Source organism: Poeciliopsis prolifica, unplaced genomic scaffold (genome assembly GCF_027474105.1).
Source record: "Poeciliopsis prolifica strain line A6 unplaced genomic scaffold, Auburn_PproV2 SCAFFOLD193, whole genome shotgun sequence".
In the NCBI taxonomy this organism is placed as follows: Eukaryota; Metazoa; Chordata; class Actinopteri; order Cyprinodontiformes; family Poeciliidae; genus Poeciliopsis; species Poeciliopsis prolifica.
In genome coordinates, this window is record NW_026562568.1 from 74,508 (window position 1) to 102,446 (window position 27,939).

The following is a 27,939-nucleotide window of genomic DNA, read 5'->3' on the forward strand; positions in this document are numbered from 1 at the left end:
CTGGAGAGAAATAAGAAGAATCAAATTAGCTCTGACATATTGGATGTAAATAAGAAGTAGTCAGGATGGAAATGTAAATTCAACAATATTAAAATATTGTTGGGAATACTCAAAGTTCCAGAGTAATGGATTTGGATGGATCATAAACAAATGGATTAAAATGTATGCATTAGAAGATAAAGAAATAGCTCAATTTAATCCCATTAGTGTTAGCCCTTCATGGATGTTTCCGGAGGTAAATGTAGACATGAAACTCCTTAAAATGAAACATGATTGGAATTTAAATGACATAGGGGGAAAGACTGAAGCATATTTAAAAAACTCATATTATAACTATATTAAAATATATTCAGATGGTTGTAAGAATTTAAAAGGACGTGTGGGAAAAGGAATATATATATATCTGAGTTTAAAATTGACATCTCTAAAAGATTATCTGATCAACTATCTGTATTCATGGCACAAATGGTGGCAGTTATTATCAGTTTACAGTGTAGAGGAGGTTTGTCCAGGCAGATGAACAGTAATTTGCACAGATACCAAAGCAGCAATAGAAAGTATTCAAGGAGAAGGAAACAACAGAAAAGATCTAGTACTTGAAATTCAACAGAGCTTATTTAGATTATATAGAGGTGGCATTGATATTTGGTTCTGTTGGTTGCAGCACGTGAAGGTGTAAAAGGCAATGAAAGGGCAGATAAATGAGCAAAAAGGGCTTTTGATGAGGCAATAACGATTAAAATACCTATTGGGAAAGGGGAAGGAAAATCCATTAGTAAGAGTAAAGAAATGGAAATTTGGCAAAAAAGGTGGAATGAAGATAAGAAAGGAAGGGAATTATATAAATACAGAAGTCAGTATTAAGTAGAAATATTAAGGAGAGAAATAGAAAGGAAGAAATAATGATGATTAGATTAACAGTAGGGCATACATATTGAAATGATACTTTATATTTAATAGGGAAGAAAAACAATGATATGTGTGAAGAATGTGGAGAGAATGTAAACATAGAACATGTATTAATGAACTGTAAAACATGAATGTGAAAGGGAGAAATTGAGAAGAATAGTTGGAAGGACAGATCAAGAATGGAGTTTGAAAGGAATACTGGGGAATGATGGAAATATAATGGATATTTGCATATTAAGGAAAGCACTATTTATTTATCTTCAAAATAAAACAATAGAATCTGACTGATGTAAAATACTGTTGCTACACACTCGTGTACAGTAGGTGGCGGTATGCACCTTAAAGTTGCTTGCGATCCGCCATAATAGAAAAGAAGAAGAAGAAGGCCAGGGTTCTTGAGTTATTCTGAAATGTTTGTTTTTTTTTTTATTTAGAAAAGTAAAAAACTATTTTAAACAGGATCAGGAACTGAAGTCGGTCATGTAGTGAAAGACGACTGGATGGATCCGACTGACTGAAACTTTAACAACAAACATCCACAAGTTACTGGATGATAAAAATTATTTCCTCCTTTCTGGGTCTTTTTCTTCTGCCCAGATCATTGATTAATATCTGGATCAATACAGTGGAGATGCAGAGGAGATAATAATGTTCCTGTAAAGCTGATCACAGTCAAAAGACGTTTTTACACCAAGATTGAATCTTTGGAGGGAAACAAAACAGACGACTTTAAAACTTTTACACAGTAATGTTTCATTTTTAGATGTTGTCTTTCATTATTATTGTAGCAGAATGAAGCCTGCCCTCAGGATTGAGGACATGTGGCACCTATTGCCTCATAATCAGTGTGAGCATAAAGGAGACTCTCTTCAGTGGGAAGGTCACCTGGTTGACTTGCAGTGGTCGAAACTCTGAAATCAGTAAGTAATGTTTCTCCTTCTGTATAAGGCCTGTAACTTGAGTTGGATAATTCAAATAGTTTAAATCTAGAAGCTTCCTGAAGTCTCCTGTTTGATGGTGGGGTGTGGCTGTAATTTACCCTCCCCAGTTCAGCTTGGCAACAGAAAACGGCTCAGTAGTTTTATATTGTACTCATGCAGTTCAATAACATGAAATGACAATTATTTCTATATTAAACATACTGGTAATCGGATCCTCCTGCCATTTGGCTGGAAGGCTCTCTGGTCGGGGTGGAGTCATCCAGCTCTGCTAGGTGACAATGGCTTCCTCTTCCTCCTGCCATTTTTCTAAATCTCTCCTATTAATCTAACTTCATTTCAGACATAAAGCTGCTGCAGCTCACTGGAGGCCCTGCTGCTTTGTTTTTGCTTTGTTTGTTTTTTATATCCTGCTTTGTTTTCAACTATTGGTTTCTGGGTTTATCATTTTTGATTAAATTTGCTTTGTTTGACCCCATCCTCTTGTCTCCAGGCTGAAGGCAGTAAGGGTGGTGGGGGGGCATCCAGGGGCCTGGACCCATGTGATGTGCAAGTGACCAGTGTTGGGATTTCTTCACGATCAAGTGTCTGTTCACAAGAGCTCGGTGATTTATTTTGTTTTAGGAACCAGGACCCCACATTTGGGCTGGTAAACCTCAGTACGATGCAAATCTCTTCCCATTGTGGTTCTTTAATTTTTGTTTTTAAAACATGGATCAATGATATTAACTATTTTATGGAGGAATAAAGTTTTGTTCTCGTTGTTTACGAACCTTAAGTGCCTTACTGACCAAGTTCTTGGGTGCAACTCCCAACGTGGCGTTGACACCTGTTGGTCACCCTGGTTTGAAGGGGCAGAGGAGTCGATTCATATACTCGTGTTGCCACAAGATTATTTTTACCTTTAATCTGCAGTAATGAAAATGGTTCCTCTCTTTGCTGCTCAGGTTATAAATGTTCAAACTGGTTGAACTGGTGGATGAAGAACTGGAGGCTGCAGAGCCAACAGGCTGGAAAACCATCAATCTGTCCAGATCTTCTGATCAGAACCAGAACCAGAACCAGGCACCAATAGAGAGCAAATCATTTAGTTTACAAAAACTAAATGAGCAAACTGATGAAGGAGGAAACATTCCTGCACAGCAGAGACAGAAACTGATAAACATCTTCCAGTGAACAGCTGCAGCAAGTTAAAACCTGTTTGTAACTCAGGGTTTTTAACTGTCATTGGAAACGTTTGAGACAAACTAGTTGAACAACTTAAAGCCTCCAGGCTAAAAGAGACAAAGATTAAAGAAGTTTATGTTCAGCAGTGAAGGAGGATCAGGTGAGAATCATCATGGAAAGTTTCCTTCATATCAACATTAAACAAGATTAAATAAATGAATAAAATCTGTATTTAATATGAACATGTCAGATGGAGAAACATCAACATTTCAAGGTTCTTGGTTCTGTTGGCTCAGATCATAACAAGCAGCAACTATTATTACTTTTATTTGTTAAATTTCTTTATAGATGAAACTGAAAATCTCCATTAATTTAATAAAATATTGATTAAAATCCTGAATATGTTTCAAACTTAAAGAAGCTTTAAACCTAAACGTGAACTTGTTGTTTAACATTTATTTCCTGGTTTCTTGTTATTCAACAGGTGAACACACCTCTGCTGTCAGGGGGCGGAGCCTCAGGTGGGTCCCATTAAAGTTCTGGAGAATCGGTCCGGTTCTCCAGTTCGCTCCCACTGGGTTTGTGTGAACAGAAGGAGAAGCAAAGATCTGATCAGGTGAGTTTTAACTCCACAATCTTCTGGTTTCCAGTCCTGACTGGTTTCTCTCTCTGAGCTGCTGGTTCTGGTTCTGGTTCTGGTTCAGCTGAGATGTCTGGTTCCTGGTTGGTGGATGAAAATTGTCAATAATTTATTGATCAGAGAGGATTTCTCCAGATTGAATCAGTCTGTGGAACCAGAGGACAGCTGATCACATTTCAATCAATTATTGATCAGTAATAAGTGATTATGGTGAAATATCAACACAGCGCCCCCTAGAGTATTTAAAAACATCCACTGCTGTTATTTAGACCTGAACTGAGTTAAAACGTCAAACCATCAGAACCAATAAAAATTACTATTGGACCCGTTTGCACACCCAGCAGGAAGTCGGCCATTTTGGATCAAATGTCTTGTTTGTTAGTTTGTTTGTTTCAATAGTGATGCGTAAATGACGCGTCATGAAACGTTTCCACCCCTTTACAAAACTGTATTGATTATGTGTCACTCAATAGTGACACCTGCTGGACATTGAACATCCCTACAGGCAAAGCAGTTGACAGACATATTTCATCACCTGGTCTATATAATAAGACTTAAATCATGGTATTTTATTGTATTTATAAATTGTATTATGTCATCAGTTAAATTCTAAATCTTAGATTCTAAAATTTAATATTTTTTGATTCAGTCAATAAATGAAGTGAACATGGACCATAAAGTGAAAATTTAAGTGAATGTGTTTGGAATGAGGATGCTTAAAGACTGAGTGTTTTTATTTTTGTTTTGTTTTTTTTTCACAAATTTTCATAAAAAAATGTTTTTCAGACATTTTGAAGTTTAGTTTGTTACGCTTTTGACACACGACTGCTACTGTAGAAAAAAAATGAAGTAAACAATACATTTATATGAAATAATTAATAAAAAGCCACTGAGTATTTAGTAGAATGATTATATACCTGAGTTTCTCCAGGTGTGTCTGGGATTCATTCTGATGCCCTGTGATGCCTCAGCATTGAGAAGGTGAATTTATTGAAATAAGTCATTTCTGTCAAAAATGTGCAACTCTAAACCTGCAGAGCATAATATGAAAGTAAACTAACAGCTGAATTTGGATTCAGATAGATCAAGTAGAAAGTGGAAAGAACCGGATGAAACAACGACAAAGTGAAAACCAATTCCTTATTTTCTAATTAAGATCAAAATGGTCAAAATTACAAAACCTTTTGTTTGCTTTGAAAGGTTTCATAGTTGTCGCTGTACCGTAAAAGATCAAGAATTAGTTTGGAAATGCATCAAGTTGACAGATTTGCTTCCTTATAAACACAGTTAGGCGCCTCAGTGTCATTTCAGTTCCTCTTGGTCATGTGACTGGATGAAAGCAACACGCACCGACACGATGTTTCGTCTAAGGGCTTCATGTATGCGCCAACACATCGGTGTTGCTGGACCCATCACTATATTTGACATTTTGACCTTCCAAGTAAAAAGTGAACTAAAAATCTGAGGTTTGTTTGTGAAAGCTCAGATGTTTGAGCTTCTTAAAAACCAAGAAAACTTTGCTCCACTCCGACCGTTGCTCTATTTCTGAGTCTCACTCTGTTTTTTTAATAATTCAGCAAATATCTGATGAATTATTGGTTCAACCACAGTAATAATTTTTACAAACCCTTAATAGTAAGTCTGAATTATGAATTATTCCACTGACGGATATTTCCAGTCCAGTTCAATTGGTGGCAAGATTTTGACCTTTGACCTTTGTGCTTGTGTGTTTTAAATAAATACTTTTGGGGTATTTTTAGTTTCCATTCAAACTGCATAAGATAAAGTAAATTATTTATGAGATAAAGTCTGAAACATAATAAATCCTTCATGTTTTCCAGATAAAAGATGGCGCAGCAGCAGGAAGTCCAGCAGGAAGTCCAGCAGGAAGTCCAGCAGGAAGTCCAGCAGGAAGTGGATTTCGGTAAGTGATCAGAAGCAGAAATGAACCTTCATGAAGGAACAAACTGACCAATCACAGCCCGTGTTGCTGCCATGTGATGAACCTCAGCCTCAGAGTATTTATTGTTTTCATGCTTCCTGTTCAGTGAAGATCTGCTGGAAACTGAGTTTCTGTGAAACCTGAAGATAAAAATTTATCCAATAATCACATCATTTATTACTAATTTATTATCAAAGGCTGTCTCTGTCTTTTATCCCAACATTTGGTGACAGAGATGCTAAAGCTTAGAGATGGAGATTAAAAACTTGTTGAAAGTAAAAGACAGAAAAGTGATGAAAATGTTAATCAGTCGATATTTTCACCAATAGGTCAGACAGAGGTCATGACTCCTCTTTCTGACCTAGAACTGCCTTAAAGTTCAGTTAACAGATAAAAACTGAACACATTCACAGCCTCAGAATAAACTGGTCCATGCTGATGAAACATCCCGGTGAAACAAAAACTGGTCTTTTATTTTGAAAAAGCAAGCAGCTGCTTCCACTTAGGATCCGTTAGACTGATCCAAAACCTTTTGAAGTAAATGAGAAGGCCAGTTCTCATATTCAATAGTACCGTAATTTGTATCTGTACCTCACTCACAGTAATAGCAGCGATGAGAGAGAAATGGTGAGCACTGAGCGCTGATATTTTTGATAAAAGAATGAAAATTAATAGTTAGGAGCCTAAGATATCCCAGTGACACCAGTACACTCTGGAGGACCTTGACAGAAAACCCCAGAGCAATTTCAAAAGATTGTAGGGAAGCTGACACTCGATGCAACGATCAAAATTTTCACCAATAGAGCAATGTTTGTAGGCGTGAGAGCAAGTTAAAAATGTTCAGCTATGTAATATGAGGTAAAGGTTAGGCAGTAGAAATCAATGGAAGTCAATGGGAAGTCTCCACAAAGACAGTCTGACAAACATGTGTGTGTGTGTGTGTGTGTGTGTGTGTGTGTGTGTGTGTGTGTGTGTGTGTGTGTGTGTGTGTGTGCGTGTGTGCGTGTGAGCATCTCAGCTGTAGGTCCTACAGACAGAGAGCTGATCGGGTCAGAACCCAGAGAACAGACACTAACAGGTCTAGTTTCTATTTTATTCACTTTAAAGGAAACGAAGTAAAGACACAAACATGATTCCAGTTTAGACCTGAAAATGTTTAAACTCAGTTCTATCTCTAATTTCCTTCCTAAGTTCTGCAGATGTTTGTGAGGAGATGAGCCAGCAGACATCAGAAGGTCATGAAGGACTGAAGGAGAGAACAATTCAAACCAGATGTTACCTGCTGGAATCTGGTTCCTCTGATGATGGGAACCAGCTTTCTGCTTCACAGGACAGTTACTGGGACTGGATCACTGGAATGACTGGGTCTGGTTTCTCTCTCCAGAAGTCCAGAAGACAGAATATCAGCATCAAAAGAAGGAGAGAGCAGAACCTCCAGGATCCATCAGTCCATCTATGAGGAGTGACGAGTCCAAAGGAAACAACCCAAAGTTCAGTGATGAACCTGGATCCTCAGACAGAAAGTAAGAAACCAGTTTCTAACTGATTCATGTGAATCTATAGAGATAAAATATAAATGATATGAATTGGTTGATCTCAGTGTTTGAATAAAAAGTATTTTTTATTGTAAATTAATTTAAAGCTGAATAAACATGAAGGATGTTGGTCAGAAAATCAGAGTTTGAATGAAGGTCTGAATGAATCAATGATGAAAATGTTGCATGAAAACAAAACCAACCAAGAATGTGAAGAGCAATGGTCCAGTTTATACTGGGAACACTGGGTCCAGTTGATCCAGGTAGGCTGATAACCTGGCCACGCCCACTGAGCCTCAGCAGCTCCAAACAGAAAGGTCAAAGGTCAAAGCGGCTCCAGAGGACTGGGCTGGACTTCTGGTTCTGAGGTTCTTCTTCCTGGTCGGTTCTTGGGTTCTGGTCTTTCATGATCCACATCGGCTCTTCAGACCAGATGAACAGCTTTAGTTCTGATCCTCTGCGCTCCACCTTCTACCACTAGATGGCAGCAGTGAGACTCTTTGCAGTGCATTCTGGGTATTGGACTTCTATCAATGGATACGATAGAAGAAATATAATATGATCAGCTCCATCAAACTGGAACATGAGCCTGTTGTTCTGCAGGTTCTGCTGTGACCCAGAGAAAATGTGCAGTTTGATCCAACAAATCAGTCTGAATGTTTTATTCTGAAGCTTTAAGCCTTCTGCTTCTCTGCAGCAGTTTGTGTTCAGATCTTCTTCTCTGATTTTTATCTCAGTTTCTCACTGATTGATGTGATTTGAATTACAACATGTTTGTGTTTCAGAGGGCAGAACCACAGATGGAGAGCAGAACCTCCAGGATCCATCTGTCCCTCCATGAAGAGTGACTGGTCCAAAGATCATCCTCCAGTCTTCAGTACTGAACCTGGATCATCAGAATCAGAGTAAGAAACCATTTTCTAACTGATTCATGTGAATCTATAGAGATAAAATATAAATTAACTGGTTGATCTCAGTGTTTTTTAATAAACAGTAACTTAATTTTCTTACTTATTAATTTAAAGTTAGACCTGAAGGATGTTGGTCAGTAAATCAGTTTGAATGAATTAATATGGATTAAAATGTTGCATGAAAACAAAAACATGTGAGGAGCAACAATTCAGATTGTCTGTAAACCCACTGAAGCAGTGAAACCAGCATCTTCCAGACTGGGAACACTGGCATCAGTCATCATACCAAATATAATTCAATGAAGTGCTTAAAACCAGAAATCATCAATGTTCTGAGGTTCTGTTCTGACCCAGTTTCTGGTCCCTGGTTCTTTGTGGACCTTCATGAACATGTTCAGCTCCAGCCTGTTGCTAGTGAAATTTCAGTGATGAAGAAATGTCTTCACAGGAGCAGCTTTAGTGAGGAGGAGCTTCCATCCTGCTGTGCTTTGGGTCAGAATGTTCTGATGGATCCGGGCTGTACCAGCTGCCCCCAGTGTGGGAAACGACCCAGAACAAGATCTGGACTGACAGCCAATCAGAGCAGCCGTGCTCCAGGTGAGACTGAACATGTCCAATAAGAGCTTCTTCCTTCCAGGGCCACGTCTTTAGTTGAGATTTGGACATTTAAGGATTAAAAGTCTTTTTGTGGTCAGTTGTTTCAACTGAATCTGACTTTTTTTCAGCTGGTGTAACTGGAACTTATGTCTCTGTAACTCGGCTTAAGAAAGTCCTCATTTAATTTGACTCTGTTCAAAAAATGGCCACGAGATAAATGTACAAATTATAATACAAATTTGAAACAAATTTGAAACACAACAGCAGGTTCAGACCTGAGGAGCTGATCAACAGACTCTGAGGAGAATCTCTGGATGGAGCAACAGGAAGAGTTGATCTTCATCACGTTTGTCTCTCAGATGTAAATTAATCCTGTTTCTGTTTCTGCCTGCAGAGGAAAAACTTTTCAAGGTTCGTGCTGACTTTGTGAAGAGAGTTTCTGAGGTACTCCTGAAACGGCTCCTCGATGACCTTCTATCAGATGGGGTCTTTATGCATTCGGAGATAGAAGATATACTGCAGAAGAACCAAACCAGAGCAGACAAGGCCCGTGACACCATAGATGCTGTGATGAAGAAAGGACAGAGAGCCTGCAGGTTGATGATCAAACATCTTCATCACAGGAATCTGACTCTGTCCAACCAGCTGGGTTTGTCCTCTGACTCCTTTGGTCCAGGTGAGACAGCCTGAGTTGACAAGATTTCAATTTGTCACCACAAAAAAAAGTTAAATAAATTAATCTGCTGAATGTATGAATAGACAATGGATTCTCGGTTCAGCTTGTTGAATATTAATGAAACAAAATGAAAACTAAATTCATTTGAATATGTAATTACTATGCCATATTCAAGTTTAGAAATTCATAGGTTAATATGGATTATGAAATTTTTTGATGAAAAGGTTTTGTACAACTTGTACAGCCAACAGAGATAAAATGAATGGTTCTGTTGATTTACTTCAAAATGAAGAGAAGCAGCTGTGGTGCATCAACACTCAGCGATGGAGAACCTCCAGGTTCTGGTTCTGTTGGGCTCAAATAGAAATTGTTTTATAGAAATTAATTGCTGAGCCAAACATAATGATAAAACTCAGATCAGCTGATTATGATGATGTATAAATATAACTACATTCTGACACTTGAAAGCCCTTTGAATTTAGGTCATAAGTAAGAAGATGTAAACCAGTAGCCACTTGTGAATTTCATTTCTTTTACATCCAAAGGAAAAATGTGAGAGAGGAAATACTATTTATGGAGTTGTTTTTGCGAAAGGATTCATGGCACCGCCCTGGGTCAAACTGACTTGGTGCTCTCCCTTCCCTTGCATACGAATCACAAAGTTGGACCAAATGTGACTTGGGAAAAGATGTGGTTTGGACAGATAAGAACACCAATCTGTGATGAATTGGCTTATTCTGCAAATCTGAAATGGAGCAGATGTTGAGGTCAAGAGGTCCCAAATATTCTTAAGGAGGTCCAACACACAATCAGTCTAGGACTTGCCAGGATCCTTACATCAGTCAAGGGTTGTAATGCTGTTGGTTGAAACTTTCCAGCTCACATCAGGAAAGATGAGATTGTATAAAAAAGGGTGATGTTAGGAATATGAGGAGATTTTTGTTTTTTGTACTGATGAAGTTGTAAGACATGTCCATGTAAGAATGATAAATCTCCCAACTCGCCATGGCCTGAAGCAGCAAAGAACCTGAGTCTGGAGTGCGTTATTTCCTTTACGTGTGTATATATATATAAATATAAGAGTTTAGCCACCTTTCTATTCTCCAACAAAAACAGTTAATATTACGTAGTTTGGTCTTTCATGTTTGTGCAAATGGCAGCTCCGACAGAACCCTGACACAGTCGCATCATTTCTCTCTTTTTTATTGCTTTCTGTTCCTCAGAGTAACAAATTCAAATCTTGAATATATTCATATCAACTTTGATGTAAATATTCCAAGAAGGCATGAGCATATATACAATCATAGAAAGGTGGTTAGTGGTTGCAGCATGGTCACTACAGGATAGATGATTGATGTGTTCAAAGCCAAAACATTTACATAGAATATCAGAGGAGGCGTATGTGTTACTGAGAATCTCTTGAGCTTTAGGTGCAAAAGAAAAAATTTTGAATTTTTCATCTTAAGGCTTTTATCACATCTGTTAGTCTGGTTCAACCTTCAACCAGAAAAAACCGTGAAAGAGTTTAATGATCAACTAATTCAAATCAGCTCTGTTCAGTAAGAACCAGGTTTATGGTTTTTCTTACCATGCAGATTTTTTATCAAATTTGAGGTTATTTATTGATTTACTTTTTTCTCATTCATTAAAGGTGATGCATAAATCATCTCTGAGAATATAAAAATTATTGTTTTCCTTATGTTCAGCTGAAATGTCTCATCTCCTGTCTTTGTCTCTTCTTTCAGATTTTGATATTCGGTGTCAACGTGACCTTAAAGAGTCTCTGAAGATGAAGATCCAGAGTCTCTCTGAAGGCGTCGCTGAACTTGGAAAGAAAACCGATCTGAACCAGATCTACACTGAGCTCTACATCACAGAGGGGTCAACTAGAGAGGTCAACCAGGAACATGAGGTCAGACAGATTGAAACAGCATCCAGGAAACAAGAAACAGTCAGAAGAGAAGACATCTTTAAAGTCCCACCTGGAGGAGATCAACCAATCAGAACAGTGATGACCATGGGCGTGGCTGGCATTGGGAAAACACTGTTAACACAGAAGTTCACTCTGGACTGGGCTGAAGGCAAAACCAACCAGAACATTGATTTTATATTTCCATTCACCTTCAAAGAACTGAATTTACTGAGAGAAGAAAAGTTCAGCTTATTAGAACTGATTCATGAACGTTTCACTAAAACCAAAGGAATCAGAAACTTTGAATCGTTCCAGGTTCTGTTCATCTTTGATGGTCTGGATGAAAGTCGATTTAATCTGGATTTCTACAACAATCTGATCCTGACTGATGTTACAGAGTCCAGCTCAGTGGATGTTCTGCTGACAAACCTCATCAGGAGGAAACTGCTTCCCTCTGCTCTCCTCTGGATAACCACACGACCTGCAGCAGCCAATCAGATCCTGCTCAGTGTGTTGACATGGTGACAGAGGTCAGAGGGTTCACTGACCCCAGAAGGAGGAGTACTTCAGGAAGAGATTCAGAGATGATGAAGAGAAGGCCAGCAGGATCATCTCCCACATCCAGAAATCCAAAAGTCTCCACATCATGTGTCACATCCCCGTCTTCTGCTGGATCACTGCTAAAGTTCTGGAGGATGTGATGAAGACCAGAGAGAGAGAAACTACCCAAGACTCTGACTGAGATGTACATAGAGTTCCTGCTGGTTCAACTCAACATCAAGGAGGAAAAGTATGATGGAGGAAAAAAGAGCAAATCTATCTGGAGTCCAGAGAACAGGAAGCTGATTGAGTCTCTAGGAAAACTGGCTTTTGATCAGCTGCTGGAGGGAAACCTGATCTTCTATGACAAAGATCTCACACAGTGCGGCATCAACATCCAAGATGCTGCGTTGTTCTCAGGAGTTTTCACTGAGATGTTTAAAAGAGAGAGAGGGACATGCGACGTCTCCGTCTACTCCTTTGTTCATCTGAGCATCCAGGAGTTTCTGGCTGCAGTCTACATGCTCCACTGCTTCACCAGCAGGAAGTCAGAGGAGATCAAGACGTTCCTGGGAGACGAATACAGAGAAACATCTCTAGATGAGTTCATGATGAAAGTCATGAAGAAATCCCTCAGCAGTCAAAATGGCCACCTGGACCTGTTTGTCCGCTTCCTTCATGGTCTCACTGTGGAGTCCAACCAGAGACTCTTAGAAGATCTGGTGGGTCAGACAGAGACCAGTCCAGAAACCATCCAGAGAATCATCACCAACCTGAAGAAGATGAACTCTGATACAATCTCTCCTGCCAGAAGCATCAACATCTTCTACTGTCTGGTGGAGATGAACGACGTCTCATTTTATCAGGAGATCCAACGGCTGCTGGATTCAGGAAGAAGCTCTCAGAGACTGACTGTTCAGCTCTGGCCTTCATGCTGCAGATGTCAGAGAAGGTTCTGGATGAGTTGGACCTGGAGAAGTACAACACATCAGCATCAGGACGACAGAGACTGGTTCCAGCTGTGAGGAACTGCAGAAAGGCTCGGTGAGTCCAGATGTTTTCATTGTGTGATGCTGATTCAGCTCTATTGTCCTCCTGTTTCTTCTTCTGTCTTCAAGTTGATTCTGGATGTTTTTGCTCTTTATCTACTTCCTTCATCCTCTGGATTATTTTTCATAAACTTTTATTTTGTTGTTTTTACAGTTTCAGAAATATAAATACTTTGAACATTCAAACCTCCACTAACAAAAGCTGCAAAGTATCTTGTTGAACAAAGACAATTAAATAATAAAACAATAAAACCCAAAGTGAGAACTTTCACAATAAAACTAGATGATTACATTGATCCTCCAGTTGGTTCCAGGTTCAGGTTTCTTCTCTTCCAATATTTTATTGATCAGCAGAAAGTCTTCATGACAGTCAGTCTCTCCACTGGATGAATTTCCTTAATTATTTCCTTCCAGTCTAATGTGAATGTTCTGATCATCATCATCATCATCATCATCAGTGTTGCATGTTATTCGCCCAGGAAAACATGAAAACATTCTGGGGAGGAAATTTTACATGTTCTCTGATGAGATTAAAATAAGTTTGTGTCAAACTGACTGTCTGTTCGTGTCTGCTGCTCCTTTGTGGTGTTAATTTAAAAACTCAGCATGCAGAAGCTGCTGGTTGCTTATCTTGACTCAGAGCATTCTGCTAAAGAAACCAGGTTCTGCAGAGCAAGAGAGACGTTTTGTAAAGCAGAAATATTAAGTAGGGAACTGGTTACAGGTCTGAGAACAAACACAAAGCGTTCGGTTCCCCATGTACACTCAATCAATCAATCAATCAATCAATCAATCAATCAATCAATCAATCAATCAATCAATCAGTCAATCTGATTGATTGATGTACACTCACTGCTAAGTTAATGATGAATATTCATGAATATTTATCTTATGCTAGTCGACACATACAGTTACATTTAGCTATCAAGCTGCAGCATTTATGATGCTGCACTATGCTGCAGCATCATAAATGCTGCATGCTGTAGCATCATAAATGCTGCAGCATAGTGCAGCATCATAAATGCTGCACTATGCTGCAGCATTTATGATGCTGCAGCTCGTGGTAAAAATGAGTCAATTTTTTAAAATAAAGTGTTTATCAGAAAACCTAAAGATCAAATCAGGATTGATTTAACACCAGAGACAGAAAAATAGAGCAAAAGGTGATTTGAACTGCAGTTGGAACAATTATTGACAATATATACAGGGGTTAAAGTTCATCAATAACTGGTTCAATCCTCCATTAATCACAAACACTGAAAAATAAGTTGATTAAATTCATAAAAAATGTCCAAATGCTGATAAAGATCCAGTTCAGTTTCACCAAACCAAGAACCAAAGTACTGAAGAGGGAGTTGGGAAAGCATTTATTGATTTAATATAGATCAGACATTGACTCGATCAATATCTGCCGATAACAGATATTGATCAGTTATCGGCGTTTGATTCATCAATTTCAACCTCAAATGATTCGTTGACACATTTTCAACTTTGGTTCTGACTAGAATTGGATGATTGTTTGCTGATTGATCATTGATTATGGACCAGAAATCAACCATTCTGACTATAATCCATCGTTGACGTAGCATCCTGTGCTATCAGGTCGGCTAACTCCGGGTCAGTTAGCGTTAGCAGTTAGCGTTAGCAGCTCATCGTCTGGTCTTGTTCCTTAATAGTTCCTCCCATAATGTTGTTGTTCTCTGATGGATCAATAAAAGCAGCAACGTGGCGATGAGGGTTCAGCCTCGGCCACAGACCCTTTCCTGAATCTGATAATCCACATTAATCTTAATCCTGGCAGAATGTGATTCATACAGACTGAAACAACTATAATCTGATTATTAAAGCCAAATCTGTCCAGAGCTCAATAAAGATATTTCCAACACATTGAATCAAAAGCCTTTTCAGCATCTAAATGACTTTATTGATTCTGTTTAACCTTTGACCTGTGAGGTCAGGAGCCCACGTTGTCATGGTTTGAATGTTGATGATAAAACCAGATTAAATCTGATCTGTGTCTGTAATTCCTGGGATTATAATATTTATCCAGTGTTGCTGCAGTGATCCTGTAATCAATGTTTCAAACTGATGTTGGTTTATGAACCACATCCAGTTTCATCTTTACCAGGTTTAGGAATCACTGACATCTCTGCTCTGATCCAAGATGGCGGCGTTTCCCCTCCACAAAGTTCTGATCAAATCAATCCTTCAGCAGCCGCTCTGCCGGGTCGCCTCCTCACCTGCCGTCTGATTCCCTTTCAGTCTTTAATGACTTTATTGATCAGTGATTAGTTGTTAGTGGATGATTTGGATCTGTTCCTATCGATGGTGAATCCAGAGCAGCAGCAAAAACTGCATGAGGCTGAGAGCAGAACTGAGTGGAGGATCATTCAACAGATTCTCATGTGTTTTAGAGATCGGTGTCTTTATCTGTTGGATTTTAATTTATTGATAAATCTATTAGTATGCTATCGGTTTCTTTGCTTTGATCTATTTCCATAATAGTTGAGTTGAATAAATTTATCCTTTTCCTCCATCTGGTTTCATAGAAACAGTTTCTCCTTGTTTCTCTGATTTGTTATTATTATTATTTTCCATACGTTGTATTTGTAGAGATTTTAGTTTTCTAATCTTTTAAACATTTCTCTCTTTATCGTTAGAGAACCAGATAATTACAGTTTTTGCTTCGTCCCATAAAATCCAGGGAGAAAAATCCTCTGTGTTGTTCTGGTTCAAATCATCTTTGAGTCGTTTTTTCTGAAATCTGTTACATTTAGTGTCATTAATAAACTATAATTATTGTTGATTCTCCACAGGGTTTCTTTGGTTCATGACCCAAATGGAGTCAGAAACACTCTGCATGATCAGACGTCTCTCATCTGTCACATTTTATGATTCATCCACCAAAACATGATTCATAAAACAGGATTTTAATATAAATGTTTCTGTCTGCAGTGGCGGAGCTCGACTTTTTTTCAAGGGGTGGCCAAAGGGTGAGCAGGGCTTTATCACAGGGGTCCATATACAAATGATGGTCTTGCGCTGGTCCGGCCCGGGTCCGGCCCTGGTCTGGCCCGGATCCGGCCCTTTCCAGGCCCTGGTCTGGCCCGGATCTGGCCCTTTCCAGGCCCTGGTCTGGCCCGGATCCGGCCCTTTCCTGGCCCGGGTCTGTCCCTGGTCTTGCGCTGGTCTGGCCCGGGTCCGTCCCTGGTTTTGCCGTGGCCCGGCCTTGGTCCGGCCCGGATCCGGCCCAGGTTCGGCCCGAGTCCGGCCCTTTCCTGGCCTGGGTCTATCCCTGGTCTTGCGCTGGTCCGGCCCGGATCTGGCCCTGGGCTGGCCCTGGTCCGGCCCTGGTCTGGCCCGGGTCCGGTCCTGGTCTGGCGCTGGTCCGGCGCTGGTCCGGCCCTGGTCCGGCCCGGGTCCGGCCCGGATCCGGCCCTTTCCTGGCCCGGTTCTGTCCCTGGCCTTGCGCTGGTCTGGCCCGGATCCGGGCCTTTCCTGGCCCGGGTCTGTCCCTGGTCTTGCGCTGGTCTGACTCGGGCCAGGCCCGGATCCGGCCCTTTCCTGGCCCTGGTTTTGCCGTGGCCCGGCCCTGGTCCATCCCAGGTTCGGCCCGAGTCCGGCCCTTTCCTGGCCCGGGTCTATCCCTGGTCTTGTGCTGGTCCGGCCCGGATCTGGCCCTGGCCTGGCCCTGGTCCGGCCCTGGTCTGGCCCTGGTCCGTCCCTGGTCTGGCCCGGGTCCGGTCCTGGTCTGGCCCGGGTCCGGCCCTTTCCTGGCCCGGGTTTGTCCCTGGTCTTGCGCTGGTCTGGCCCGGGTCCGGCCCTTTCCTGGCCCGGGTCCGTCCCTGGTTTTGCCGTGGCCCGGCCCTGGTCCGGCCCAGGTTCGGCCCGAGTCCGGCCCTTTCCTGGCCTGGGTCTATCCCTGGTCTTGCGCTGGTCTGACTCGGGCCAGGCCCGGATCCGGCCCTTTCCTGGCCCTGGTTTTTGCCGTGGCCCGGCCCTGGTCTGGCCTGGTCCGGCCCGGATCCGGCCCTTTCCAGTCCCTGGTCTGGCCCGGATCCAGCCCTTTCCTGGCCCGGTTCTGTCCCTGGCCTTGCGCTGGTCTGGCCCGGATCCGGCCCTTTCCTGGCCCGGGTCTGTCCCTGGTCTTGCGCTAGTCTGACTCGGGCCAGGCCTGGATCCGGCCCTTTCCTGGCCCTGGTTTTGCCGTGGCCCGGCCCTGGTCTGGCCCAGGTTCGGCCCGAGTCCGGCCCTTTTCTGGCCCGGGTCTATCCCTGGTCTTGCGCTGGTCCGGCCCGGATCTGGCCCTGGCCTGGCCCTGGTCCGGCCCTGGTCTGGCCCTGGTCCGGCCCTGGTCTGGCCCGGGTCCAGCCCTTTCCTGGCCCGGGTTTGTCCCTGGTCTTGCGCTGGTCTGGCCGGGTCCGGCCCTTTCCTGGCCCGGGAAAGTATATTTTAAAATGACCATTTCCAGTGGGTTGGCAGTAGGGGTGGCAAGGCCTCTGTTGGGGGTGGCAAATGCAATCCCTGCCTCCCCTCTGTCTCCGCCTCTGCTGTCTGAGACGTTTTAATTTTGCTGGAGACCAGAAAATGATTTTAGTGAAAGTTCCAGTTTCATATCAATATCTGATACTTTGAGTCCAAAATGTTCCTAATAATCATTACTTACTGTCAACACATTGAATCAGGAGATTCTCTATGATCCATGCAGCAGAAAATGGATCCCAACATCTTCTAGTTACTGGAGAAATTTCACTGCTTCATCATGAAAAATGGACCCAAACACTCTGGTTCTAGTTCTGTCCACCATGATCCATATCATCACTATAGTAGATCAGACTGATGGACTGAGAGTTTATCAGTCTGTCTCATGTCAATGTGTGCAGACATATTAATGAGGATCATCTGCAGATCCTGGGTCACCTGGACCCGGTTCTGACCCCGTCCAGACGGTTCAGACCAGAAGGAGCAGCAGGACCGGTTCTGCTGCTGCTCTGCAGGACGACCAGAACAACGTGAAGCTTTTAGCTGCAGCAGGTTGACGACTGTCCACTTTCTACTTTGTTAAAGCATCAAATCCAGCAGATGAACGGAGACAGAACTGGAGCATCATGTGTTTGTTCTGCTCCCAGTTTCCTCTGTGGCAGCATTTAATAACCTGCTGCTGGGAAACATGTTTCTATACAATATATTACTATTATTAATGATGATGCAGCAGATAGTGGCTCAACAAACCCAGAGATGCCAGAGGTCCACAGCAGCTGGACTTCCTGTTCTGCTCACTTCTTTTATAACTCACTTCCTGCTTGGTGGAAGATCTAAACGGTCTAGTCCAAGTCAGAGCTGTGAGCAGTTCCTCCTCCTCTCCATCATCTCCAGTCGTTTCCTTCATTCAGCTCAGTCAGCCTCTTCATCAGCTGCTGCAGAGAAACTGAACTTTCCTTCACTGATGATAGAAGATCTTCAACATCTGACTGCAGCTGAAGGTCTGAGGAGATGAAGCCTGGACCAGAACCAGAACCAGAACCTGGACCAGAACCAGAACCAGAACCAGGAACTGCACAGATTCTCTGTGGGGTCAAACTCAGTAGATATTGATCAGATGATGATCAGATGATGATCAGATGATGACATCACTGTTATCATATTTTAGTCTGTTTTTGATCCAGATTGATTTCATTAGAACTGAATTTATTTCTTCTCCAATCACAGACTTGGTGACTGTTGGATCCAAAAGGCTGAATGTGAAGTTTTGGCCTCGGCTCTGAAGTCCAACCCAGATCTGACTGAACTGGAAATAAATCAGATCTACATAGATGAAGCTGGAGAATCTGATATGAAGCATCTGGTTGAGATCCTGGAGAATTCAGTCAGTAAAGTGAAGAATCTGAGGTTTGTTTCTCTATTTATTCAATAAAATCATTTATTGATTCTTTAATCAATAGTTAATCAATTTAATGTTAATATATATTATTTTAAAACAACCTGTTTAATCATGAGAATAAAATCTCTAAAACTTTTGACCTTATTAATTATTTTCTTATTTCAGACTTTGAGATTATTGAACTTTGTTTTTCAGTTTTTCTCTTTAAAATGTTTTTGATGAACAAAATGAGTAAAATAATTGAAATGCTGTGAATGAATGATGGAGATGTTTCAGTTTGGTAAAGATTCAGATGCTTTTATTTCTGATTCTTTACATCAGAATGAAATGTTGATCCTCCAGAGCCACAAACACTGACGAGTTCAAATCCTCATTAATGAACGTCTAAGAAACCACTGATTGTAGAAAAACAAATCTAGATGCAATGAATGAAAGTGAGGTTTGCAGCAGCAGCAGGTTCCTCAGCTTTGTCCTGAGGCTGTGGTTCTGTTGGGCCAGGTCAGAGAGGAACCGTCTCCTGAGGAAATAATGGCCTCCATTGGCTTTCAGCAGCTTTAATAGGAACCCAAAGGCCATTAATGAAGAACCTGACTGGTTCTGATCCAGTTACCAAGTCGGGTCTGATGATCAGGAACCAGCAGAAATAGCTCAACTCATCCAGACTGATAGAAAACTTTGAGTTTCTTTGTTGATCAAATGTTCTGGTTCTGCTGGTTTGGACTCTTTAAACCAGTTTGACTGGATCAGATGTTAGAATCAGTTCATCATGTTTCTTTTACATTCAGGGAAATTAATTTATACATTTTATTATTTATTTCTTCATATTTCAGTTTTAACTGCATCCTGTTGGTTCACATCTTTTTTATCTTTATTCAGATTGGGTGGCTGCAGTTTCTCAGAGACCAGCTGGACGTCTCTGTTCTCAGCTCTGAAGTCCAACCCGACCCGTCTGACAGAACTGGACCTGAACTGGACCAACCTGGAAGGTTCTGGACTGAAGGATCTCTGTGGTTTTCTACAGACTGAAGGCTGCAGACTGGAGACATTGAAGTATTTTAATGATATAATTATTGATATTTCTGTGAATAATTCTATATAATTGATCATCAATCAAAGTTCATTTCTTCTGATCTAATCAATATTTTCTGAGTTTGTTCCTGGATCCAGAGTTTAATTTAGTTTCTCTGTGTAACTGAGTTGGACCTGCTGATCTGAGGTCAGAACAGGACAGCATTCGGACCCCAGTGTGTAGAAATCCCCCTCAGGTCAAGCAGGTCAAAGGTCAACATGAAATGTCCCTTTATTGAAGATCCATAAATCCCACATTAGCTTTAAATCTTCTGCTATTAGTTGATGATGATCCAGTCCAGGTTTACAGAGTCCAGGTGTTGCAGTGCTTTTACTAGACCAGATTAAAGAAGCTGATATCCTGATCAATATTCCCATTTCTGCAGCGTCTCTGATGAACGATTCAGAACCAGAACCAAATGACCCACAATGACCTCACAGAGAAAAGGATCAATATTTTCTAGTTGATGGTTCAGAAACTGAATCAGCACAAAATGATCAACTTTCAGAATGTGATGATATTATAAAAGGATTGAAATCAACCCGTTTCCATCTGTCATACTGAGCAATGAGCTGCAGTTCAAATACAAGCAGCAAGAAAAACATCATTAATAGATTAATGAAGAAAAACTGGAGCCATAAAATATCAGCAGATCAATGATGGACAGAGCAGTCGGAGAATCCAGAGCCTGGAAGGAAACATGGAGAGAAAAACATCCACTGAGTTTAAGATCCTCAGAAACTTTGAGACAAACTTTGAGTTTCTTTGTTGATCAAATGTTCTGGTTCTGCTGGTTTGGACTCTTTAAACCAGTTTGACTGGATCAGATGTTAGAATCAGTTCATCATGTTTCTTTTACATTCAGAGAAATTAATTTATACATTTTATTATTTATTTGTTCATATTTCAGTTTTAACTGCATCCTGTTGGTTCACATCTTTTATTCTTTATTCAGATTGTATCACTGCAGTTTCTCAGAGACCAGCTGCACGTCTCTGTTCTCAGCTCTGAAGTCCAACCCGACCCGTCTGACAGAACTGATCCTGAGCGGAACCAACCTGGAAGATTCTGGACTGAAGGATCTCTGTGGTTTTCTACAGACTGAAGGCTGCAGACTGGAGACATTGAAGTATTTTAATGATATAATTATTGATATTTCTGTGAATAATTCTATATAATTGATCATCAATCAAAGTTCATTTCTTCTGATCTAATCAATATTTTCTGAGTTTGTTCCTGGATCCAGAGTTTAATTTAGTTTCTCTGTGTAACTGAGTTGGACCTGCTGATCTGAGGTCAGAACAGGACAGCATTCGGACCCCAGTGTGTAGAAATCCCCCTCAGGTCAAGCAGGTCAAAGGTCAACATGAAATGTCCCTTTATTGAAGATCCATAAATCCCACATTAGCTTTAAATCTTCTGCTATTAGTGATGATGATCCAGTCCAGGTTTACAGAGTCCAGGTGTTGCAGTGCTTTAACTAGACCAGATTAAAGATGCTGATATCCTGATCAATATTCCCATTTCTGCAGCGTCTCTGATGAACGATTCAGAACCAGAACCAAATGACCCACAATGACCTCACAGAGAAAAGGATCAATATTTTCTAGTTGATGGTTCAGAAACTGAATCAGCACAAAATGATCAACTTTCAGAATGTGATGATATTATAAAAGGATTGAAATCAACCCGTTTCCATTTGTCATACTGAGCAATGAGCTGCAGTTCAAATACAAGCAGCAAAAAAACATCATAATAGATTAATGAAGAAAAACTGGAGCCATAAAATATCAGCAGATCAATGATGGACAGAGCAGTCGGAGAATCCAGAGCCTGGAAGGAAACATGGAGAGAAAAACATCCACTGAGTTTAAGATCCTCAGAAACTTTGAGACAAACTTTGAGTTTCTTTGTTGATCAAATGTTCTGGTTCTGCTGGTTTGGACTCTTTAAACCAGTTTGACTGGATCAGATGTTAGAATCACTTCATCATGTTTCTTTTACATTCAGGGAAATTAATTTATACATTTTATTATTTATTTGTTCATATTTCAGTTTAACTGCATCCTGTTGGTTCACATCTTTTATTCTTTATTCAGATTGAGGAGCTGCAGTTTCTCAGAGACCAGCTGGACGTCTCTGTTCTCAGCTCTGAAGTCCAACCCGACCCATCTGACAGAACTGATCCTGAGCGGAACCAACTGGAAGGTTCTGGACTGAAGGATCTCTGTGGTTTTCTACAGACTGAAGGCTGCAGACTGGAGATATTGAGGTATTTTAATGATATAATTATTGATATTTCTGTGAATAATTCTATATAATTGATCATAAATCAAAGTTCATTTTTTCTGATCTAATCAATATTTTCTGAGTTTGTTCCTGGATCCAGAGTTTAATTTAGTTTCTCTGTGTAACTGAGTTGGACCTGCTGATCTGAGGTCAGAACAAGACAGCATTCGGACCCCAGTGTGTAGAAATCCCCCTCAGGTCAAGCAGGTCAAAGGTCATCCAGTCTAGAAAAGTGAATTCCTGGAATCTGACAGGAACAAAATCAATAATCAATGATTGATGCTTCAACACTTGATCAGAACCTGGAATGATTTTATTGACTAAAATCCTCCAACACATCATGACCCAGTACCAGGTTCTGGTTCTGGTTCTGGTTCTGAAGTCAGCAGGTCTTTATTGGAGCAGCAGCTTGTTGGCATATTCATGAGAATCTTTAACTGGTTCTGTTGGACTGGTTAACCTGCATCCTGTTGGTTCACATCTTTTATTCTTTATTCAGGTTGATTTGCTGCAGGTTGTCAAAGATCAGCTGTGATTATTTGGTCTCAGCTCTGAAGTCCAACCCGACCCGTCTGACAAGACTGGACCTGAGAGGAAACAACCTGAAGAAATCAGATGTTCAGCAGCTGATGGATCTTGTAAAGACTTTATGGTAAGTAAATGTTGCAGTGAGTCCAGCTGCTGTCAGCATATTGAACTAAACCCAGTCAGCATCAAAGCAAAGATCCAGTGTTCCCAGTAAAGCTGCAGCTTCTCAGTGGGAGGAGAATGGTTCAGGCTTCCTGATTGGACACAGCAATCAGCCAATCAGAGGAGCAGCAACTTGCTGTGTTGTGCTGTGTCCATGTCTCCAGGACGTCCAGCTGGACTCCAGCGTCCAGCCGTCCAACATGTCTAGAGACAGTGGTCCTCATTCATCAAGCAGCAGCAGATCTGATCTCAGACCTGCTTGTTCTCTCAGTTCAACAGGAAACAACTGATCAGGTTCATCTTGGTCACAGCTCTGAGATCAGTCTGACTGGAAACCATCTACTGGATGTGCTGCGTCACTGACTGCTACTGGAAACACTCACTGATCTGCTCTCCTTCCTTCTTCTCTCTGCAGGTGGAAGTACTGGTGATCTCTGTAAAGTAGAGAACGTCTCTGTGTCCTGCTGATCCTCACAGGTTGAAGCTGCAGCAGTTTGAGTCTAAAGAGACTCTGGATCAAGATGACCTCTGACCTCAGAACATTTTCTTTTTCAAATATTTTTCCAGATGTCGATTGTTGAAGATTTTCAGTTTTATTTTTCATCTGATCTGTTTGATGATCTGCAGGAACAAAAGAGAGAAAAATACTCTGAGTTTGTTAGAAAAGTTGAATTGAGCAAAACATGAAGCATAAATTTCATTAAAAAGCTTTAAAGAGTTTGTTAATGGGACAAAATGTCATTTTATTCTGTTGAGGTGAAAAAAGTTGATCTAAAATCAGACATGATAGCAGCTCTATAGATTCAGAGCCAAACAGTAAAACTTCCTCTGGATCTGTGGCATTAAATCCACTTGAGATCCAGACGTCCTGACCAGATCCTGCAGAGAAAAGAAACAATATTTGAACGTGGATCATTTGGACTCGGCTGCTTGGATGTGTGTTTGGATTTGAAAGGTTTTGTTGTGAAGCAGAAAGTTGATGAAGTTCACAGTGAAGACGACTTCAGTCCACCTGAAACCTGGTTTCACTCAAACGTCTTTATTCACTTTAAGTTTCTGATGCAACAAGAAGGAAGAAAAGGTCAAAGGTGAACCAGAGATCGACTCCATGTTGCTCACAGATGTGATGGGATCAGTTTGCACAGCTGTTGTTCAAGAACAGTTTTATTTTCCAGCTTTGTTGATGGATGCAAATTTGCATCAGAAGATGAGAAAATAACTTTCTGTGGTTTATTTGTGTGGATTTAAAGTGGAACAAGTTTAAAGAAAAACTAGAGGAGAAACCTGAGCCAGCGTTCTGACAGACCAAACACTGAGGAAGCAGAGTTTGCATCGTCAAAGTGACGAAATCATCTGAATGTTGTGACTCGTTTCCCATCAAATCCCTGACAGGAGAAGCAAAACCTCACGTCTCCAACATGAAGCTGCAACAGGATGCAGAACTTCCACCGAGCGTCACGTCACTCACAGCAGATCAGGAGCCTCGCTTCACCTCAACACCATTTAAAACCTGGGACAAAGGGTTAAAGGTCATCTCCTGCACCTAGTGCAACATTTCACTCCTTATGAGAGAGCGCGTCTCAGTTTAGAGGCCAAAACCAGTAAGAAGCTTCAGAGTTTTCCTGCAACGTAGCTCTGGTCTATTGGCTTCAGTGAGGCTGGTTTACTGAAGATGTGTTCAGGTACGCAGGAAAATTCAGCGCTGATACAGACGGGACGAGCGACTCCACCTCTGATGATGCTTGGATAAAAGTTTATATGTTCATGAGATGAAACAGTTAATTTTCCTCACATATCAGGACATTCTCCATCGGTCATCCTGCCGTCGTTCTGGATTTATTCATTATTTACATCATCAATAGAAATTGTTCAACCAGATGTTTCTCTTTGTTTTAATTTCACTGTTATAAAGTCAGATCAAGTCAGTTTACATTACTGTCATTAAATAAGAGTCACTGCAGGATTTTATTCAGTTTGATTAGAAATAAAACGTCTTGTAAAGAGTTTAATACAGCAGCTATTTTATAATTTTAAACAGTTTTTAAAATAATAAAGAACAGTTGTTCTTATGTCAGCTGGTTTTTTTCTTGATATTTGAAGCTTTTTCATACTTTCATTCTCAAAATTAGCCACAGTTAATATTCTGGGATTGTTACACAATAAAATGTAGGATTTTTTCAAACTAAATTTCCATCTATAGTAAAATAAAATATTACTTTATAAGTAGTTGTTCACTTTGTATCTAAATTATTCTAATAATTAATCTCATCTCTAATAACATACATGTATGAAATATATAAATTATTATTCACAGGATTAAGTTAATATAATGTTGTCATTAGAAACTAGTGAAAAGTTTAAAGTATTAATTTTATGATGGTTGATTGAGTTCTTACTGCCCTCTGGTGGTGAACTATCATAACTACAGACATTATTCATATAAATTGTTAAACCGGATGTTTGTTTTAATGTAAAATTTTATAACGTCAGATCAAAGTTAACTCCAAACAGTGAATCAAAATATGTCTGAATAATATACGAGTCAGAAATCTGTGATAATGACTCAGGATGTCTTTTAGTTTTTCTCTAAACTCCACATTAATGGATATTAAACATAAATAATGCGGCATTATCAGGGCTGTAGTTCCCACTATGGGCACCAGAGGGCGTAAATACCCGCTCTGAATATAGAGGTGAGTTTGAAGAGCTGCAGCTGGTTTCTGGAAATCAGTGTTTTATCTGTCAGTGAACTAGAAGCATCTCCACAGAGACGAAAACATCACGCAGAGACTCTGAGCGGAGCTAACGATGCTAACAGACTAGCAGCGGCTTCAGAGGAGCTGTGGTTCTTAAAACTGGAGCTTCAGCTCCAACAGAGCTGAAACAAACTCTGGTTTAGGCGATAAGATGCTGAGCTTCCGGTCTGAAGGTAGGAAAATATTTATGAAAAGTTAATTATCCTGTAAAAAGTCAGAATAATGTTGATATTTTAGCTGCAGAGCCGCGAACTGAACTATTATATCAGAGCAGGGCGGTTTCTGCCCTCTAGCGGACCCAGATGATAATTACACCTACTTGATAAAGTTAGAATGTTACGAACTACATTCACTTCCGGTGAGTACTTTCACATTAAGAGCCATAGAAACGAGTTCCTTTGTTAGCTTTTATTTGAAATAATAAATTTTACTTCTGTTGTTTTTCCTCTGAAACAATAAACTGTTATTCAAAAGCAGCAAATTAAATTTTACTCATCTCAAACTGAAATGATATCAATTCATAAAAGTATTTTAATAACATTAAGAGCAGCCCCATCTGACCCGGTTCCCTCTCTGACCCGGTTCTCTCTCTGACCCGGTTCCTCTCTGACCCGGTTCTCTCTGACCCGGTTTCCTCTGACTCTCTTGCGTTCATGAAATCAGTTCCTTCATTCAGAGACTCAAACTGAAATGTTCTTTAGTGAAGAAGAAACTTCATCTGGTTCTGATGTTGAAGCTGCAGCTTGAATCCGTCTCAGGATTCGGATCAGAATCCAGTTCGTATCACCGATCGGCATCACTGTGGCTCCAGAACCTGGCCTATCTCTACCTACAGGCCGGAGGAGGCTAAGAGGTCAGAGGGCAGAACCAGAACTGGACCTGGTGCCGTCATGTCGATGTTTTTTAGATTTAATCTAAAAATTAAAGATTAAATCTCTCTAATGTAGAATTAGAGAGATTTTAGATTCTCTCTAAAGTCTCAATTTTTAGAGATTCTCTGGAGATAAAACAGAAAATTACAGTTGGAATAACAAAGGTCAACAGTTTGAATTATGAGACAAGAGTTTGTGATAATTTATTAAAGAATGTGACTTTTACACTAAAAGGTGTGGAAAGAAGAATCCAGTCAAACTTTTGCTGTTCTGCCAACAAAGTTTATTTATTGAGTCATTTGCACCAAAGCAGCTTTCAAAATGGCCGCCCTTACATCCAGCAGTTCATCAATTAACCAGTGAAGCCCCGCCTCTCAATTTGCCCGGCCAATCAAAGTGCAGCCGGTTCTATAAAAGAGCTGTGTTTGAGGCGGGCCTCTTCTTTAGCAGAATCCCAAGATGGCTGCTGCAAAGGACTCACCCTGAAGGTAGCAAACATTTCACAGACAAAGACTCATTTACACGCTGGAATTCAACAAGTTTTAGAAAAACTGAGTCCTTCCTAACAGAGACATGAAGCAACACGACAATGACCTGATTTCTGGAGCCTCGGCTCAAAACTCTGAGCTAAATAGAGGCTAAAAGCAGCTCAAGGTTCTGAAGCTACGATTCATAAGATGCAGGAGGAGAAACTCTGGAGAGTTTTTAGTTATTTAGTAATAAACTTTTCACAGTATTGCTGCATTTCATCTGCCATATATAATTATCAATAATGACTTGTTCATCTCTTTCCAGGTGAGCTGTGGTCTCCACTGGATGCAACAGCCAGAAGAGAAGCAGCACCAGTGCAGCAGAGGGCGCTGTTCAGGTGAGCGGTACCTCACCTGAAACCCACCGGAGGAGACAGGAAGTGATTTCATGTGTCCTCAACTCCTCAGGATGTCGATTGACTTCATTCTTACTGCAGCATCCAGTAAAAACAGAATCGGTTCAAACTTTGGCACTTTGCTGTTCAGGCCAACAGCTTTAGGTCTGTTGGACTTAAAGCTCAGAGTTTCTCTTTGAATAACTATATTTAAATCATTTTTCAGTTTCCAGTCTGCCATTTTCACCGTCTCTGCCAAAGGAGAGCGTCTTCATTCCCGCCTCCCAGATGGTTGTAGCTCTGTAAGGTGATGGAGTTCAGGGCTGAGAGCTTCCAGCCTCAAATACTCACATGTTCAAGTTTAAAGAACGACTTCAAAACTAAAGTATAAAGAATCTAAGAACTGAAATCGCCCAAAAACAAATGATTGAACAAATAAAGCAAGCTGAGCCTGATGAACCAGATGTATCTGGCTCTGTTTGTACTTGTATGACTTTGTTAGCAGCTTTGACCTCTCAGTCTGAGAAGAGTCTCCTCTGAAGGAGAATCCTTTTCCAGATCAAACTCATCCAGATCTTTTTCTGATGACGGTAAGATGAAGACCAGAGCCGACCACCGAGCAGGAGACAGTTTACCAGAGGACAGATGTCCTGAACTCAGAGACTGTTGGATCTCCTCCACTAGAGAACGATGGTTCAGTT

General features: G+C 40.7%; 1 protein-coding gene and 1 pseudogene across 1 annotated transcript; both read left to right on the forward strand.

The window, feature by feature from the left end:
* The first annotated feature begins 3,088 nt into the window (after positions 1 to 3,088).
* Positions 3,089 to 27,939, forward strand: part of LOC129356776 (NACHT, LRR and PYD domains-containing protein 12-like) — a 44,067-nt pseudogene continuing 19,216 nt past the window's right edge.
* On the forward strand, positions 11,837 to 27,544 carry LOC129356782 (NLR family CARD domain-containing protein 3-like). The gene is made up of 3 exons (XM_055026334.1): positions 11,837 to 12,432; positions 27,169 to 27,241; positions 27,465 to 27,544. The coding sequence occupies exons 1-3, from the start codon at positions 11,971 to 11,973 to the stop codon at positions 27,542 to 27,544; spliced, it is 615 nt and encodes a 204-aa protein (XP_054882309.1). The 5' UTR covers positions 11,837 to 11,970.